The sequence below is a fragment of the Cryptotermes secundus genome, unplaced genomic scaffold (assembly GCF_002891405.2).
Source record: "Cryptotermes secundus unplaced genomic scaffold, Csec_1.0 scaffold234, whole genome shotgun sequence".
In the NCBI taxonomy this organism is placed as follows: Eukaryota; Metazoa; Arthropoda; class Insecta; order Blattodea; family Kalotermitidae; genus Cryptotermes; species Cryptotermes secundus.
The window spans coordinates 16,709-35,063 of record NW_019725843.1 but is presented as its reverse complement, the minus strand read 5'-3'; the positions used below and the strand labels follow the sequence as shown (position 1 = coordinate 35,063).

The 18,355-nt window shown below is 36.0% G+C and overlaps 1 protein-coding gene across 1 annotated transcript in view; it reads right to left on the bottom strand.

The window, feature by feature from the left end:
- The window catches only part of LOC111863651 (cadherin-87A), a gene marked incomplete at its 5' end in the record, with an annotated part of 49,115 nt that overhangs the window by 15,647 nt on the left and 15,113 nt on the right, over window positions 1-18,355 (bottom strand). The window contains 13 exon segments of the mRNA XM_023850150.2: window positions 1,258-1,429; window positions 2,821-3,018; window positions 4,700-4,920; window positions 7,550-7,736; window positions 8,653-8,925; window positions 9,890-10,047; window positions 11,468-11,683; window positions 12,374-12,506; window positions 12,661-12,816; window positions 13,966-14,063; window positions 15,466-15,657; window positions 16,689-16,812; window positions 17,911-18,075. Coding sequence (XP_023705918.2) covers window positions 1,258-1,429; window positions 2,821-3,018; window positions 4,700-4,920; window positions 7,550-7,736; window positions 8,653-8,925; window positions 9,890-10,047; window positions 11,468-11,683; window positions 12,374-12,506; window positions 12,661-12,816; window positions 13,966-14,063; window positions 15,466-15,657; window positions 16,689-16,812; window positions 17,911-18,075 — 2,293 coding nt within the window.

The window sequence follows — 18,355 nt, the reverse complement described above, 5'->3', positions numbered from 1 at the left end:
TCCTATTATTCCCTTCCTAGGAAAACAGTAAAATGGATGAAGAAAGCTGCACTGTGGCTTATAAACTGTGCAATTTTCAATTCATTTACGGTTTTCAAAAAGGTGAACAGAAATTCTACTTTGAAATACAAATCATTTCTGTTGAAACTGGCAAAAGCTTGGGCTACTGATGTCACGGTGGCAGCAGTACCTGCGTCAGACACAGACGTAGTGCAGCCGGGGCCATCTGTTTGCACCCGCCAGAGGCATCAAGTAGACCCCCCTGGACGACTCTCGGGTGATATGCGGAAAGATATTCTCGTGAAAATTGTGAAGAGTGAATATTGCAAGAAGAAACACCCTTCTAGGCAGTGCCGTGTGCGTGCAGAGCACAAGAAGAAGAGTAGAACTGTCTACATGTGCAACTTCTGCATAATGCCTCTTCACAAAGGGGAATGTTTCCAGAGATATCACATGCGCAAGCACTTCTAGGAGCTCTGGTAAGTGTTCTCCAAAAATTTCAGTTCATAAAATTAATTAGGAGATTTTATATTAATTTTTAAAGTGAACAGTGCACAAGTTAGGGTAGTAGGTTTAAAAACGCCAGTCCCCAGGGTGATTTAAATGTTTAAACCACCAGTCCGCAATGTGTTAAAAGAAATCAAATCTGTCTATAAATTTTAAAAGTATGAATGTTCCACTGACCGCCTCTGTGGTCTCATGATCAGAGTTCCTGGCTACAGATACAGAGGTCCCGGGTTCGGTTTTCTGAGAAGTAGTGCATCTAGAACAGGGTCCACTCAGGCTTGTGAGAATAATCGAGGAGCTATTTCAAGGAAATAGAGGCTCCAGTCTAGAAAACCGAGATTAACGGCTGTGGGGATTTGTGGTGTACTGCGCGACACTCTCTATCTACTAAAGTTGGCACTAACTTTGCCGACAAGTGGTGGTCGCTCGGTCAGTATAGTTCACTTGCAGACTACAGACTACAGAGGTTTTTTTTTAATGTTTCACTAGCTCGCCTATAATTAATTACAGTTTTTGTACAGAACTATTAAATTATGTGAGCTGGATATCTTAGTATACCAGCTAGGCTATTGGCTGGACAACTTTGTCACCTCCAGAGAAGCTCTGGGGCTACCAAGGGTGAGAATGTGAAGTGCTAGACCTCCGTTCCCCATTTATCTTCATGATGTGACATTTAATTAAGCATGAACAGAACTTCACCTTCTACTATAAATTTGTATCTGAATTCATTGAATTCATTCATATACATACCTACAAGGAGATTCGTTTGTGAATTTTCTGTGACACGGAATATGTAAGGATTAGTAGTTTCAGTTATTGGAAATTCAGGTCTGTTGTCATTTGTGTCTACAAGCAGAATTGTGAGGAAGCGAAGTGTCTCATGTGAGATGGGAGTTCCATGATCCCTTGCAACAAGCACCAACTGTCAAAACAAAGAGAATTACAATATTTTACAGAACATAAGAGTGAAAAGATGACCACCTGCAACATCCAGTAGGGGTTTTTTATATTCAAATATATATTGAATTACTGTTTCACACAGAACTGAAGATTAAATCAAAGCATGCAAAGTAACTAAAAATACACTATATTACACTTATAGTTTCATATTATGTTAAGTTAATGTCTGCACCAGTTTGAAAACAATTTTTATATTATCATTTTGGTATTTCTCTTACTGTTTGTCCTATGGGTTGGTAATTCCATGTTATTTATGGCCAAAAATCTTCCTCCATTCTACCTAACTGCTCTTTCACTTCTTTCCTCAACTATATTACCAACTGTTTCTCACATGTGTCATGAGTTTCTCCTTCTGTGTAAATGAATGAAATGAAATGAAATGAGTATATGCAGCTAAGAGTCCTTTAGTGTTGGTCTGTCACTTCTGTTATCCATTAACTTGAAAAATATGAGCAATGAATATGACATGTTTGAGAAGCATCAAAAGAAAAACAGAAATTTTTAGAATTGGAAGATAAATTTGAGAGATGCAGTTAGAATTCGGAATTTTTGATACTGCAAAGAGAGAAATAATTACAAAAATTTGACCATCTAAATATTATGGATAGAACAAGAATAATGAGGAAGCCATTGGCATTAAAATTAGTCATTAGTGACCTGGGATGACCCAAAATAAGACAGACTAGCCAGATGCAAGTAAACATCAAGAAGAAACAAAAGAGCTGGCAAGAAATTGAAAAGGAATATTATGAGATGAAAAGAATTGAGACCATCAAATCATATAAAAGTAAAACAGTGATGCAAAAAGAATAAGAAGAAGCCACAGAGGAGGAGGAGGGGGGAGGAGGAGATAATCAGTCATTTGTACTCTCACCATCTACAAGGGCAAATGACTACCAAATGTCCTCTGCCAGTAGTAGCAGTTAAGTCCACCATTAGATTATCACGTGATAGCCAATAGCAATGAAACAGAAAGACAGGCCATAGAAGAGTCACTTTGTTTGCTGGGTGTAAATGATTGGAATATTTGGGACAGGGGGAAATATGTATGGAGAATATGGTTCTGTGAGATTTGGAATAAAAAAATTTTAAGGGAAAACAGAAAATGGAGGAAAAAATAGTAAAAAAATTATAGTCCCAGAAAGGGCTAGATCAAATGCAAAGAGATATCTCAGATGCCTGTAGGGTATGTAAGGCTGAAAAATGTTCACTGTTCTCTTAGAATATGGATGACGGTTCTCCAACCTGTGCTGATCTTCCCTGCTGAAGTTCTGATATAGGCTGACTTCAATGGCTTCATTAACAAGCCTGCTGATATACGATGAAAAGGTGAATTCAGCTGTGTCAACATACCTCATATTTTGCCCGAACTTCCCTGTCAAGAATGATCTTTGCTCTTAGTTCCCCTGTATCAGCATTGATGGCAAACTCTTCTGTTTCTTGAACATTCTCATTATCAACTTTGAAATGGTAACTGATCTGACCATTCTCCCCTTGGTCCTTATCTGTTGCTTTGACAGTAATTACCAGGAAATTGGGAAGGCCTCCATTCTGTAACAGACAAGAACATTATCATACCATATATTTGAGACAATGGGGGCATGTTGTAGTGTACTTGGTTGGGGCACTCTGCTACTAGCTGGATTGCTGCAGGTTAAAATCCAGATGAGGTTACTGGATTTTTCAATTTACCTAACCCTTCCAGCTGCACTATGGCCCTGGGGTCAACCCAGCCTCTAACAGGAATGAGTGCCAGGAATCTTCTTGGGGGTTAAAAGGTGGCTGGTGCATATGGCTGACAACCTTACCACTACCTGTGAGCTGACTTACTAGAAAATGTGGGAGCCTTGATGTCTCACAACTCTATGTGCCTTCACAGACTGTTACAAGGATAGCCTTACCATTTTTCTTATTTGGGACAATATATTGATTTTATAGATCAGGGTCATGGAGCATCTTAAGATCCAAGGGCCAAAATCAGAAGTATAAAGAAAAACATTCCCAATATACAGAATATGAATAATTATTCCACAGTCAATTCTATGACTGTTTATCTTATTTGGGAATATTCAAAACTTTTCAGTGAAAAAACCCCCACTCTAAGTTCAGAAAAAGGATGTTATGTGCAGCGTCCTATTTCCAAAATGCAGTACTATTGGAACCGCATTTCTTCCAATTTAAATTAAAATTAAAGTTGTTTCTAAATTCAATTAATGGAATATGACCCATATAAATAAAAATAAAATCTATACATAAAAATATAAATAAAACACTCTCAAGTACCTGCATGTAGGTTATCTTCTTTGTGGATTAATTGCTATTCTTTTAGAAATATCAGCATAAAAACTGAAGTGTTGCCAATTGGGTGCATTAATACGGTATAAGTGACAATTCACAAGAATTTTCAGTAGACTTCCTAATGTTGCTTGCTTCCACTGGGAAGATAATTGTGCCACTGTTTAGTGACCAGTAACACATTCAGTAAGTAACGATTAATTGATTTTCAAGGTTGAACGCAGCATGTATAGTGGGTATTTCCAGATTCTTGGATTAACCATTGTTTTTAAATATCCCCACTTCTTCTCCCTCCATTACTGCAGGTAGTGTACAGTTCACAGCATGTGCAGAAAATTAGTATTCAGGCTAATAAAATTTATAAACTCACAAAGAAGTCATCAGGAAAAGATTTGTAATTCACAACAGACTATATATGTTCCATTCTTTGGTTTATTCTTCTAAGGCAAGTCAGAACATTTGAAGTAAGGAAAATTCTCTTACTGATATTAACAAAAGGAAAATTGCCTGATGATGGCCCATGTGTGGCTGAAACACGTTGTAAAGTGAGAAGAAACATATGTAAAACTAAAGACATTTTAGTAAATGGATAATCACTTTTAGTATATAAGTTATACATTCAGGGTCTTAATGAAATTTTATGATTTTAACAACATTATAAAGTATTAAAGTTGCACTTTTAGTGAGAAAAATATGTTAGAGATGTTTTATATTAAAAAAAAATTGTTGGATTATTGACGGATGCTTTAGTAATAAGGATAGTCTCTTATCGAGCTTTGTCATATGATGAAGTAAATCCATACCATTCAGCACATAATAAATAATTTAACCCTGAACTTAATTTCCATAACCATTCGCATAACTGACTCAACTAATATATCTTGCAGGCACCAATAATGCCTTCTGTTAAAACATTTTGTAGAAGATAGTAACATACCTCAGGGACTTCTATAGTTGCATTGGGCAGTGAAGGCATGATAAACACTGGTTTGTTCTGGTTCACATCACGGATTTCAATATCAATGGTCGTTGTATCAGCATGTGGACCATTCCCTTCTTCATCTCTCCCTTCCACCACCAGATGGAACTCTCTTGATTTTCCTTCTAATGACTCAGCTGGATACAAAATTCCAGTTTCAGGTTCCAGTTTAAACACCCCTGTAGCAGAGATAACAATTGCAAAAAAAAATAGGTCTAGTATTTTTGTCAGATCTGAAAGTCTCACAGCTGTGAGCATCAAGTTTATGGTCTTCTGGGATGTGATGCCATGTAGATAAGTGCCAGTGTTTCAGAGGAACCTGCTACCTGAGTTTCCAGGATAGAACAGTGAGCCAAGGAGGGGAAAAGTACTATGGATATGGATGGGCTGGGACCAGAGATATGAGCAGACCAACAGAAATCAGCAACCATGACTGTAACTGTAGATGTAGGCCGCGCCATAGCTCAAGTGGTTAGTCGCTGGCTTCCCACCGCAGCGGCCCGGGCTCTATCCCGGGTCTGGTCAAGTGGGATTTGTGGTGGACAAAGTGGCGTTGGGATGGGTTTTCTCTGACTACTTCAGTTTCCCCTGCCAATCTTCATTCCACCAAATTCTCCATCATCATAATCAGCCAGGGCAGGCTACAATAGGCCAATCAGTGGCCGCTGTGCCGAGTGGACCCAGTTGGACTGCACCCCCCTCTAAGCGAATTGTAGATGTAAAAACATAAATCTGTTCATGTACTTAATTAATTAATCACCATGGTATAAAGGCACATGGGAGAATGGAAGTATAGCTCCACTATTCTTGACCTCAACACTAAATGGAGGTGAGCAGTCAGCTTCACACACACCAGCTGCTTTACCCTTAGAGAAAAAACTCTTGTTACCCATTGGACAGGATGCTGGGCTGACTCCAGAGCCAGTCTGAACACAGTGGATAAAAGAAAAGTCTCATGGACCTGCCAAGACTCAAACCTCAACCCATAGCCCATCACTATACCAACTGAGCTACCCCACCTACATAAGAGTGGATGCCAAAGTGGAAAAAATTAAGTACAGCAGAAGGAAGGTTTGAAAAGAAGGGAAATAAAGATAAACCCTATCAAACTAAATGGCAGCACATACCAAAAAACTACAGTCTTGATGTCAGATACATTTATTATTTTAATCAAGTGGTAAAGTTGGGTCCTCCCCTTGGGCCACTACCTTAACATGGTGGGAGGTTTGCAGCTGTTGATTGCCTAGAGAGTTATGTTAGCAGAAAAATAATCTCTTGGTAGGATCACCTATGCCAGACAAGTTAAATGGTAGGGGCCACATGAAAGGTAGGCCCTGGTTCTCCAGGTTATTAGTTGGGCATGATGCTAACCTCACCTCAGAAAATGTTATATGCCAATGAACCTAACGATAGATGCCAGATGGGGAAAGAATGGGCACCCATCATAAAGGAAGCCAGGATTCTAAGAGGAACACAGAATGAAGGGGCAAATAAGTAAAGCAAAGTTGCATGTAAAATTCCATTACTGTGTCATCCCAGCCCTAAATTTTATGTAATAACCAATGTTATAAAAGAGTGGCTGATAAAAATAAGTAGGCTTAGCAAGACTTCTAAATGTGACAAACTTGTATTCCTTCCTAATATAAGTTAAAATGTTCAGGCTATCACTGTATTGAAATTCAATGTGAGTGCACACCCTCGTACAACTACTCATACATCCATACATCCTTCAAAATTGTATTTCAGTTGAATCAAAACACAAAAGGAAAGAGAAGTTGGATAATTCTGTCAAAATTTGGACTGACAACATGTTACCACATTCAGAATGAGACATAATAAGCTTATAGACTGGCTATTTTGCAGAGACCATAACAGTTTAGATATACAACTTCAGAATTCAATTTCCAGTAATTTAAGGCCCAATGGTGATGGAAGAAAAGGAAGCACCTCTCCACAGTATTTAGAACACAGTTCACAACTAATGGTCCACTGCTGACTGTATGTATCATTACAGGAAACAATGAAGAATGGGATGTGTCAAAGTTTAATATTACAGTTCTGAGTAGTGGAATGTGGTTATGTATATCATCAGCAGTAGTGCATGAGCAAACTAAACAGTGCAGAGTCCTTCTTAAATAGCTAACAGTTGTTCATCTAGTCAAGTAATTTGCAGCATATTATAGAACCTGAAGGTTCATTACAACATTCAGAAACACCTGCCAATGGTCCCCATCCTGTGCCAGATGAATCTAGCCTAAAATCTCCCACCTAATATTATTTTACTATCCAGGTCTATGTCTTCCAAGTGTACCCTTTCCTTAAGATTTTCCTACTAAAATCCTGTATGCATTTCTCTTCTATCCAACTCATGCTACGTGCCCAATCCCATTAGACTTTATTTGATCACATTAGTAATATATGGTAAGAAGTACATACCATGAAGCTCCTCATTATACAGTTTTCTCCAGATTCCTGTTGCTTCCTTCTTCGTATGTCCAAATATTCTCATAAGCACTGAGTCTTTGAACACCAACAGTCTGGGAAGAACTAGTCGCCTACTGTTGTTTCACAGTATGTTGAGTTTTTCATATGACATGGACCACATGGAAAACATTGTATCCAACAGTTCTTCTACTACGTCAATATTCTTTTGTACATGAGCATGTGTACTGAGCCATGGCCTAGCACCTATTGTGGGGGGCACAGACATGCAGACAGCAAGGAGATCTCATAATTTTCCTTTTAGTTTTTCTAAATAAGGAAAGTAGGCTAAAATATTGTATAATTGTATACAATATGTGTACTCACCACCATCATTGCCAGATATTATGGAGTACCTCACTGCACCATTCTTTCCCTCATCCAGATCTTCAGCATGAACTTTTACTATTGGTGCTGGAGGATCCAGGCGCAGATTCTCCATAACTGAGGCTTGATATCTTTTCTGACTGAATACAGGAGCATTATCATTGGCATCTCTCAAGCGAATATGTATCTGCAAAGTGACAACAGTTTAGTCTTGAACCCTTGTCATCCAGAAACAGGGGATTTTAAATACCCTCATACCACAGGGCTGGTGGCTCGATTTTAACTCGGGGGAAACAGTATTAGTTCTGAAAAAGCAGTTGGAACACATACATGTGCTGTTACAATAGTGTAATGCATGGCCAGAAAAGGTTAAGACCTCAAACTAGCTGAATTAGAATCAATCTATAAAATAATCTCAGTCGTTATAATGTATAAATGACAGTGAATTAAACATACTGCCTTTTGTTGATGATCTGTGGACTGGCTTCAAGTGTGCAGTTTCCAGTTGCCTCAGTTATTGCTATAACATGATCAAGTGGTCTATCGAAGCCGGCATATAAGTAAAAAGGAAGAAAGAGGGGACGGTAACACCATATAAAATTAAACTAATTATCCCTTTTATTTCTTAAGATCATATGCAGTAGACATATCCCCCAAACTCTTCACTTAATCGTTTAACAGACCCACCTCCCTATAATTTATTAAGTAACTCTACCTTCTTCTTTATAATTTGTGGAAGTTACTTTCTCTCAGCCCCTTCAGTAGTAACTGGACTCCCACCTGGTCTTTTAGATATCTTTGAAATTAAAAAATATGGGTAAATAACTGTAATAATCACAGAGAAACAAATCTAGTGTAAACATAGAAGTGTAAGTCTTAACTGATGATGACTGTGTGCCATTCAAATAAAGCACCAGGCAGCAAACAACCTATCAGTTTGAAAACAGCTGGATTTCTGGATACCAGACAATACACTTAATTAATTTTCTGGATTAACATCTGCATGATTACTGGATTCTGTTGTCATCTCACTGAAAATTGACTGATGGGTGCAAACATACAGGCAAACATGTCATTACTAGGCTGTGAATGTGTTCACTTACTGGAATAGCAACAGTTCTTCTTGTCTCTGGAGGGGCACCATCACTAGCCATGACCTGGATGGTGATGTCAGGAGTGGTTTCTCTATCAAGCACAGCAGGATTGGCAACTGTGACCTCTCCTGTTTTGTAGTTTACGCTAAAATCAGAGCTGTGTTCTCCAACAAGGCTGTATGACACAGATCCGAAGACACCCTCATCACCATCTGTCGCTTTCACTGTTATTACATGTGCTTTCTCTGGAGCATTCTCAGTTATAGCTGCTTCATACATTGTCTGAAACATTTACAAAGAATTACTGTTATACCATAATTGTCAGTCTGTGACATATACTGAAAGCTTTCTAAAATGTTTAGCAAATAATTAAAAAACTACAAGTAAAACTGAGATTTCATCAGAAGACATCAAAGTAAAATTCTGTGTATGGGAATAATTCAATTTAGTTCATTCATTCATTCATTCATTCATTCATTTATTTATAGTTCCAAAAAAATCCATAGAGGCATCTGCCTCAGATATAGAACAAGTCAATAAGTGATAAAAAAGTCAATTTAGTGATGCATCTTTTAGGACAATTTTAAACTATCTGAAGATTGTTATACATAACCCCGAAGTTTTACACCTTTAACATGTTCAACATTTTAACACACAATAACTGCCTCTTACTTAACTTCCAGGTATATTTATGATCTGTCACCATTTTATTGTTTTATATTCCATAAAGCAAGCCCAGTGACTGAGGTTAGCTCTATCTAATGAAACCAAAAGAGTGCATGCCTCCCATCCTCTCCCCTGAAGACAGAAACAGATCCAGATTCCGAAATGTTGTGTTCTTTGGAATACTGGGCAATGGACAAGTTCACAAACCCAGTAATCCAAATTGTCATACACAACCATCAGAACCCTTTAGAATCTATGAACAGTATTAAAAGTACATGGTTTTCTTCAGAGTTCCATATAGTAGGCCTTATTGTTTTTAATGTCACTCCCATTACAAGAAGACATGTACACGTATGAAGCATGGCAGATTTAGAGGTCAGCTTATGATGATTCATGAATTACCATCACTTCAAATTACGCTGCACAGCTAACATGCTGAAGATGACTTGTCTTCTGGAATGTAACAACCCATAGTGTGGTAGGTATTTATGAGTGTTTTGGAGAAACTTGGTGCCTCCATTTTCAGTGCACCATAATGATACCTGTACATGGGGATCATCCAATTGATTCAGAAACATACCTCATTAAAGACGGGATCCATATCATTGATGTTTATGATATTCACTGTCACATAAGCAGTCGCTGACTTCTGGGGAATTCCTGAATCATAAGCAACAACTGTGAAGTTAAGTTTCTTCACAGCCTCATAGTCAATTCTCTTCTTGGTTCGAACTACACCTGCAACATGAATGTAGTAATTCTGAGACACAAAAACTTTGTTTTGTGTTAGTCGGACTTTATCTGTGTCGCAATATGTAGGACTTTCTTCAGCCAATGCAGGTATCAGAAAAAAAAATACTCCAGCAAACTTCTAAAAAGTTGCACATCTGCATGTGCATTGTATGTTTCGACCTTGAGGCTAAAATTGAACGTAAGAATATTGACAAACATATTTTTAGGGGAAAAAGTAATGGGAAAACATTTTATCTTCCAAGGATTCTTATGCCTCTGAGTGTGACTCATGGACTGTCCTATGTAATATCATCATTATATAGAATGGTCATAAAGTTCAAATATATTTAAACTAAAATATGCTTATTTCAATATAAATCAATAATATTCATTTCACATCCAAGAATAAATTGAGTTAAGCTGCTTTTAGAAGACAAATTTTTCTTTTCTTAAGTTTCAGTAAAGTTTCACATGGTTGCCATTTTAGTCACCCACAAAGTTCGATATTCTGTTCCTCAAAGTTGCCGTGGTCACATGACTTCTGATGGACAAGAGTTGGAACAACTTGAAATCACTTCACCCAGTTAAAGTATGCTGGAAAATGTAATTTGTCCAAGTGGTGTCCAAATAGAAAATGAGTTACAAATATGCCAACCAGCTGAGGTTAAAAACACAAGTAACTTAACTGTCAAAACGCAGTATTAGAAACCAAACAACCACTTTGTGCATGATATAGTATTCCAAACAGAACATGGATGTTTCACAAACTGCATATGTTTCTAGCCTTGGATGAAAAAGTGTGGAAGAACATACTCAGGAGTACTCATTAGAAATCACTGAGTCTCACTGGATTAGCTGTCTCTAAGGGCCCACCTGAGCAGTTGCTTCCCCACTTTCTGTTTAAGGAAGGAAACAGATCCAGTTTCCAAAATATTGTGTTCTATTCGGAATACTAGAAGATAGACAAACCATATAAAAATAAGTATAAATTGATGTGCCCTTTATTTGCTCATTCCTGGTTCTATTTTTTTAAATTATGGCGGTTTAATATTTGTATATTCCTTCAATCTTACACCTTAGGCAGACGTTTCAATTGTTTTGCAAATCTCCCATGTAACAATGACGAAAGGGAAAGTAGATGAAGTTTAACCGTTTTTCTATCAAGATATTATCCCAGCATATACCTGCAAAGAATGAGAAAAACCGCATACTGCCTGATATTTGATTCAAATTACCATCAAGTACAAGTCAAATGCTCCATTACTGAACTAACTTCACAATAAATGGTGCTGTTACTTCTAAAAATTTTTTCATTTTCATCCTCTGAATTACTGTCAGAATAAATATAATCTCTATGTTCAATTTTGAAGTTTGGTCTTTGATAACATACACATCTACTTCATAAATAAAATAAATTATTATTTACCTGTTACATTGTTAATCTCAAAGTATTCACTAGCTGGATCTATGGCATAAGCTGCAATATTAGAATCAACATCTGAGGCAACAAATGTATCGACTATGGTCCCAATTGGTTGCTCTTCAAGTATATCCAACATGTAACGAGGATTTTCTGCTGTCCATGGTCTTGCAAATGTTGGAGGGAAATCATTTACATCAATAATAGTGACAACCAATATGCCTATAATAAAGAAAAAATAAAAAGCGGTAATAAATTCACTAACAATGAAATACAATGAGCAAAATATCTTCAGATGTTTGTAAAAAAAGCATAGTGAGATAATACTGAATTCCACCAGCATCAGATTGTAGTTATTAACCATAACAAATAAAAATACTAATTAAACTGTCTAGTAACATAACCAAAAGTTTTAATGTAACTTTTACCAAAACTTGCTCTTTTACACAATTTGATCATATATTCAATTAACAATTTCACATTTTTTTAATATACAATTTAACACAATGATATTACCCTAAAAGTTGGTAGCCATTTACTAGGCAACATGATGCCACATCACAGAAGACTGTAGTCTTATTATGTTAAACTTGGTCAGTACCATTATACTGACCAGGAATATGGCGAAGAATATACTTTTGGTTAGACTTGAAAGGATTCTGACGATGGTGTATACTGTACTTCTTTTGGCTTATTTTTGGACTTCACCCATCGTCTGGTATGTAAAAGACAAAAGACCATGACGTTTCGGAGACTGGATCTGTCTCCAAAACGTCATGGTCTTTTGTCTTTTACATACCAGACGATGTGTGAAGTCCAAAATAAGCCAAAAGAAGTACAATATACTTTTGGTTAAAATTCTTATAAAACTAAAGGCAGAAAGTAGGAAAGATAAATGAAAATATAAAATACCTTTTCCTTGCTGAGTGGTAGGAGCTGTAGTATCAATAACTAGAACAGTAATGCGGACGACGGCTGCAATGTCTCTGTCTAATTCTCTCATCACAGTCACTTCACCAGAGGTTTGATCCACAGCAAAGAAACTCTACACATCAACACATATAAAAGAATCATATTCTGGATTTATAATTTCAATGTAAAACTACTTTTAGTCTGGTGGTAATAATAATTCAATTCAATAATAATAACATTAAAATCCTTCACAAAATAATAAAGTACTATAAAGATCATTATTATACCTTAAATTCCTCAGTGTCAGTGATTTGTTTCCCATTTTTGTCAACAGCTGTTATTGGTTCTGCAGCAGCAAAAGTAAGTCCATCTGTACCATTCATATCAGGATCCTTGGCCTTCAGGGTATAGAAGATAGTTCCTGGAGAGGAATCTTCTTGTACCTAAGAATGAGGAACATTTTGAAACGAAATCATTACATCCACCATTCAAAAAATATGACTAGCTCAATGAGGATAACTCCTTCTTAAGAAGCTAATAGAGTATCAGTTAAGTAAAGAAATATCCTACCACCGAGATAGTAGCACCCAGAGGCAAGATTATATTAAATAAACACAGGTGCCAGCAGGTGAGGGGATGCAAACCACAATGGAAATCTGGTGTTCCACACAATTTTAACATTGCCATGGAATCAAGATGGATCTGTCATTAGAGTCTAGTACCTTTCTGACAGATTATCAGGTCCTCTCTTGAGGACTGCATTATGTTTTGGAAAGGATTGTGTGTGAGTAAATGCTGGAAATCTCAACTGAGAGGAGTTGAAAGTATGAGGGGATGTGTGGGGGGCATAAATTCCACTTTCCTCTGCATATAATGCTGAGTTTGAGATTTGAAACACCTACAATATCTACAGCCTTATAACAATTCCTCAATATCCATGATTGACATAAACAGAGTAGAACATTTAAGAACAATGTCATTCATAACAATGATAATGTTTCCCTTTTACAATTTATTTTCACAGACTGCACTCAAGTTAAAAAAGTTATCTCAATTACCTTCCTGATTCAGATAATGACTTCCACAGTTAAACTTTCTTCTGTTAACTATAAGATGGCTTTAGGAGAATTCTTGTTCCATAAATTTCCTTCAAAATTAGAATCAATATTCATTTCAACCAATTTTGATAATTATAAAGTTATAAGAAGAAATAGATTTACAAGGAAGATCAGACTGTAGAGGTCCCTATCAGTAACAACAAATTTAGGTTATGGCATATTCTTTTTATTTTTATTCTTGTTTCCTATAACAACTAAAAATACAAATTAGCTTCTTGTGATTTTGAAAAAGCAAATACCTCATTGAAATCTATGGGTTCTATTTCTCTTTTTTGGAGGCCCAGGGATTACCACCCATGTCATTCTTCCATAAATCTGGCCCCAGGTATATAATAACTTATTCTTTCAATCATGCATATGAAACTTAATGGGGAATAGAGAACATATACATCTCTGTGCAAGTGTAACAACAAAATCTGTTAAGACAGACACTGACAACAGTTCAAGGCTTTGTTCTATTTGGTCAAGTCTTACCTCTGCCCTCTGTGTTGCAGGATCAAAGTATGGATCCTTATCATTGCTGTTTAGAACCATGATGGTAAGAGTAGTTGTGCCAGTCAAAACAGGTGAACCTACAAAAAAATACAACATCTAACTATTTCAGGTGTTTTTTTTCTCCAAAGAGTTCTTTCACTTTCAACACATTTATTATCACATTATTTTGTGATACAGTCCATACAAATCAGTCAATTTTGCATAAATATATCTTTCTGAGTAAAAATTGTAATTGTAAATATTGTTTCTCCCCCCCCCCCATATGTTTACTAGTATACTCAAGCTCAGTTTTTGCCTCATGATCAAACCACACAATGAACCAGCCGATGTCCAACATTCTGTCTTTTGAGAAGTTTGCTGGAATGCATGAACTGTTTGCACATAAATTATATTGTTTTGTGCCTCTACAGTATGTAAGACAAGAACAATCACTGACATTCAGACATCCAGACAGCATAGAAGGAAAGATAATCCCAGTAATCATCAGAACCAAGGAAATGTGTTAACAGAATTGAACATGGCTGAGAATAGCTCTGCCTAGGGACTGAACACTTCGGGTTGTCCTGTGTTTTATCATGTTCACCTCTTAAAGCAAACAGAACATATTTTGTTTTAAATAAAACTGAGATAAAGTCTAGAAGAACAGTCTTATAAATTAAGTAACAAAATATTCTCATACTGAAATAGAAGCAACTTTTATCATTTAATTGTATAGCAAAAGAAAACTGTCCTGACTGAGACACCTGAAAATATTCCTACCTAAATTCTTGCTCCAGCTTTTCTGCTCAAAATCATTCATGTTTCTGTCTACCTTCTAAAGACATTTGTTTGAGGGTTAACACAGTTCTTGATGCTTTAATACATTTCACAGTATATGTGAGGGAAGTGTTTCTTCCTCATACCATTTCCAGTGTCCAAATTTGTCTTAACACACAATATAACATAAAATACATACATTTGTGTGCAATAGTGGAATCATGTCTTGGGTTACACTGTATGATTAAACTGGGACAGGGCTAAATGTAGTTTGGTTATTTAGGACTTATACTGGACTTTGCCCAAAGTTTAGTATCTTAAAACAACACACTGTTTTTGAAACTGGTTATGCTTCTGTCCTTGGGTTGAAGGATATGGAGACACTTATTTGGTTGGGTCCATTGAAATATGCTAATCAAAACACTAGAGACTGTTCCTAATGAACCAAAGTAAGTAGGTGTCTCCCTTCCTCCTTTCCTTCTGAGGATAGAAACAGTTAATTTCCAAAACATTGTGTCCTTTCAGAATACTAGACACTGGAAAAAGTTCAGAAACTCAGTAATTATTAAAGCATTACACTATCATCAGAGCCTTCTAGAACTAACTTGGTTACTGTTATTAAATAAACCAAATATTTCACTAGCTGATCTTATACCTATGATCTAACATGCCTGAGAAAAAAAAACAGAACATAAATGAAGTAGGAAATTTGTAGTCCCCTACCTCCATCAACAGCGATGACCTCCATATTATATGTGTTCCTGCGGTCAAAGTCTAACCTATTGGCTATCGCAACCACTCCAGTTTCCTCATCTATGTTAAAGTCCTCAAATCCTCCTTTTTGAATTCTATATTTAATTTTTGCATTCATACCAGAGTCTGCATCTGTTGCTATAACCTGTTCTACACTTGTGCCTGCAAAAAAAAAAAATATCAGTAAATAATAATACAATTAACATTCAATAAATTAAGAAGAAATTATACAGAACACAGTTTCTTCAGTTTGGTATCATTATATTGTGTTTCAAAATAACAACTTTAGATACATTAAACACCTGTTACATATAAGGAACTAACAATAAAACAAACGTCAAGTTAGCCGAACTTTCTGTTGTTCATATTCCCAATACAACCCCTATGTAAAAATATGCTAATACTCATCTCTGTAAAACAATCCAGTTCATGGGAGGAAGAAACAAAAATTAAATTTGTTGATCACATCACAATAAAAATTTTCAGTTTAACAGTATCATAATTATAAATATCATAAATAATAATCAATTTGTCAAACAATATTTTAAATATTTGTAATGTTCTTCTGTATTACTCCACAATATTTGACAGCCTGGAACAATGTACATAATAAAAAGTAACAAGTATGAACACAGTAATGGCCGTGTCATAGCTCAAACAATTAGTCACAGAGGTCCAGGTTCAGTCATCTGTAGTCCATGTGGTATTTGTGGTGGGCAAAGTGGCGCTGGGGCAATTTATTTTCTGAGTACTTCGGTTCTACCCTATCAATTATTATTCATTCATTTCCTTTATTTTCCATATATCCATACAGGTAAAAACCTAGGATGTGGAATAGTCCCTTTGATAATATGTGTGTCCAGATACGTATAATAAATTACATGAGTTACATAATTAAAATCACATACATTAGTCAATTAACATATATAATAAAATAAAAATAAAAAATAAGAAACTTAATACAATTTTAATTAAAAAACATAATTTAAAAAGAACATTACTATAAAACTTAAAATTAATACAATTTCATTTAAATTACCTAAATTAACTGAATTAAATGCATTATAAATTTACACATTAAAACAAATTATCTTTCCTTCTTTCTTTCTTTATTTCATTTTCCCATAAATCAAAAATAATTATAACTGAGAAGGAAGTGTGAAAGGTTGTATTTGTATATAAAGAATTCTTACCTATAGCAGTATCTTCCTGTACTGATACTACATAGCTTTCTCTTCCAAAGACAGGATGGTTGTTATTCACATCATGCACAGATATGGTCACTGTTGCTACGCTACTGAACATCCCATCACTTGCCTGCAAATTACAAGATGATGACAGAGAGCCTTTTGAAATTTAGGCTGCCAGTAAGAATTGCACACTGTTCAACATTCACTTTCTTACTTTTACTATAGAACAAAATTACTTACCTACTTCTATATTTTACAATCCTCCATAAACTTTGACCTCCTTTAAGACATAAGTATTCTTTTCTAGTATTTGCCTTTTTCTACATCTCTTCATCTTCAGCTCTCATATATCATTCTCAACATCTTCCACTCATCTCATTCTTGGCCTTCTTTCCTCCCTTCTGGCTTACTTGAAAAAAATTCCTCAACTACCCATTTATGATTCACTCTAATTGTATGCCCCAACTATTCCAGCCTTCTTTCAATATCCACTGTCAGATCAGGGTTCTGTATGATTCACTTCGTTCACGGTTAGTTCCACTCCAACAAAATTACTACATGGCAAAATTTGGGAAACTCGCATATTTACTGATTTTTATTTCTTGTAAAATACTATCAAGATTATCAAATTAGGGAGGAGGGGATGGGTGGAATATGTAGCACATATGGGGAAGGCAGAAAATAACACAGAACTTAAAGAGAAAACCTGAGAGAAAGAGCAGTCCTAGATACACATGGAAGAATATTATTAAAATTGATATTAAAAAATAAAGTATGAGATTATGGAATGGATTCAAATGGTCCAGAATAGGCACAGATGCACACTCTTGTGAATAATGTAAAGAACTTTTGGTTTCTATAAAATGTAGCCAATTTATTTACCAGATAAATAATTATCATTTGTCACCGACTACTCCGCTTCACTGAGTTACTTAATTTTAGGTTACCTAATGACACTGTTTCAACTGCATAAGTTATGCATATTCAACTGAGACGGGTTGATGATCATGAATTGTGAATGTGTACAGATTTAGAAAGAAGTGGTTATCACTCCACTACAGTACTGCCCTTTTTACTTGCTTTAAGAGACTGAGAACACACCCCCTTCCACTCGAAAAACCTCGATCATAGCTGGTGATCAAACTGAAATTTGAACCATATAGGAGTACCAACTACATAAAGTTACAGCATTACTGCTAAAACAAACATGCATAGTAAGAAGTACCTGAAGAGTTAAGACTATGACATCATTAGGGACATTTGTCATGTCAAGGCCATGATGATTTGACACCGTGATTTCTCCAGATTGTGGATTTATTGAGAATAAATTGTTGACATTTCCTTCAATTATTGAGTATGTGATGTGAGAAGTTTTATCTGCATCCCGTGCCTGAAAGGATCAAAATATATACATCAAGATTCCAACAATAACAATTTTAATGTGGATTTGAATGACCTGCAAAATGCATGTCATTCATGTAATCTTCATAGTCATCACTGTGAGAAACTCAAATCCCACAAGAAACATTTGAGTAGGGGGTTAAATGCTAGTTCTTCCCTTCCATTTCCATATTAAAATTATATTAAAAGATCTTCACCAGACCACCGTGATCCTGAAAGCTATTAGTGGATCTAAGAAATTTGTCCTCAGTTTATCAGAGCTTGTTCTC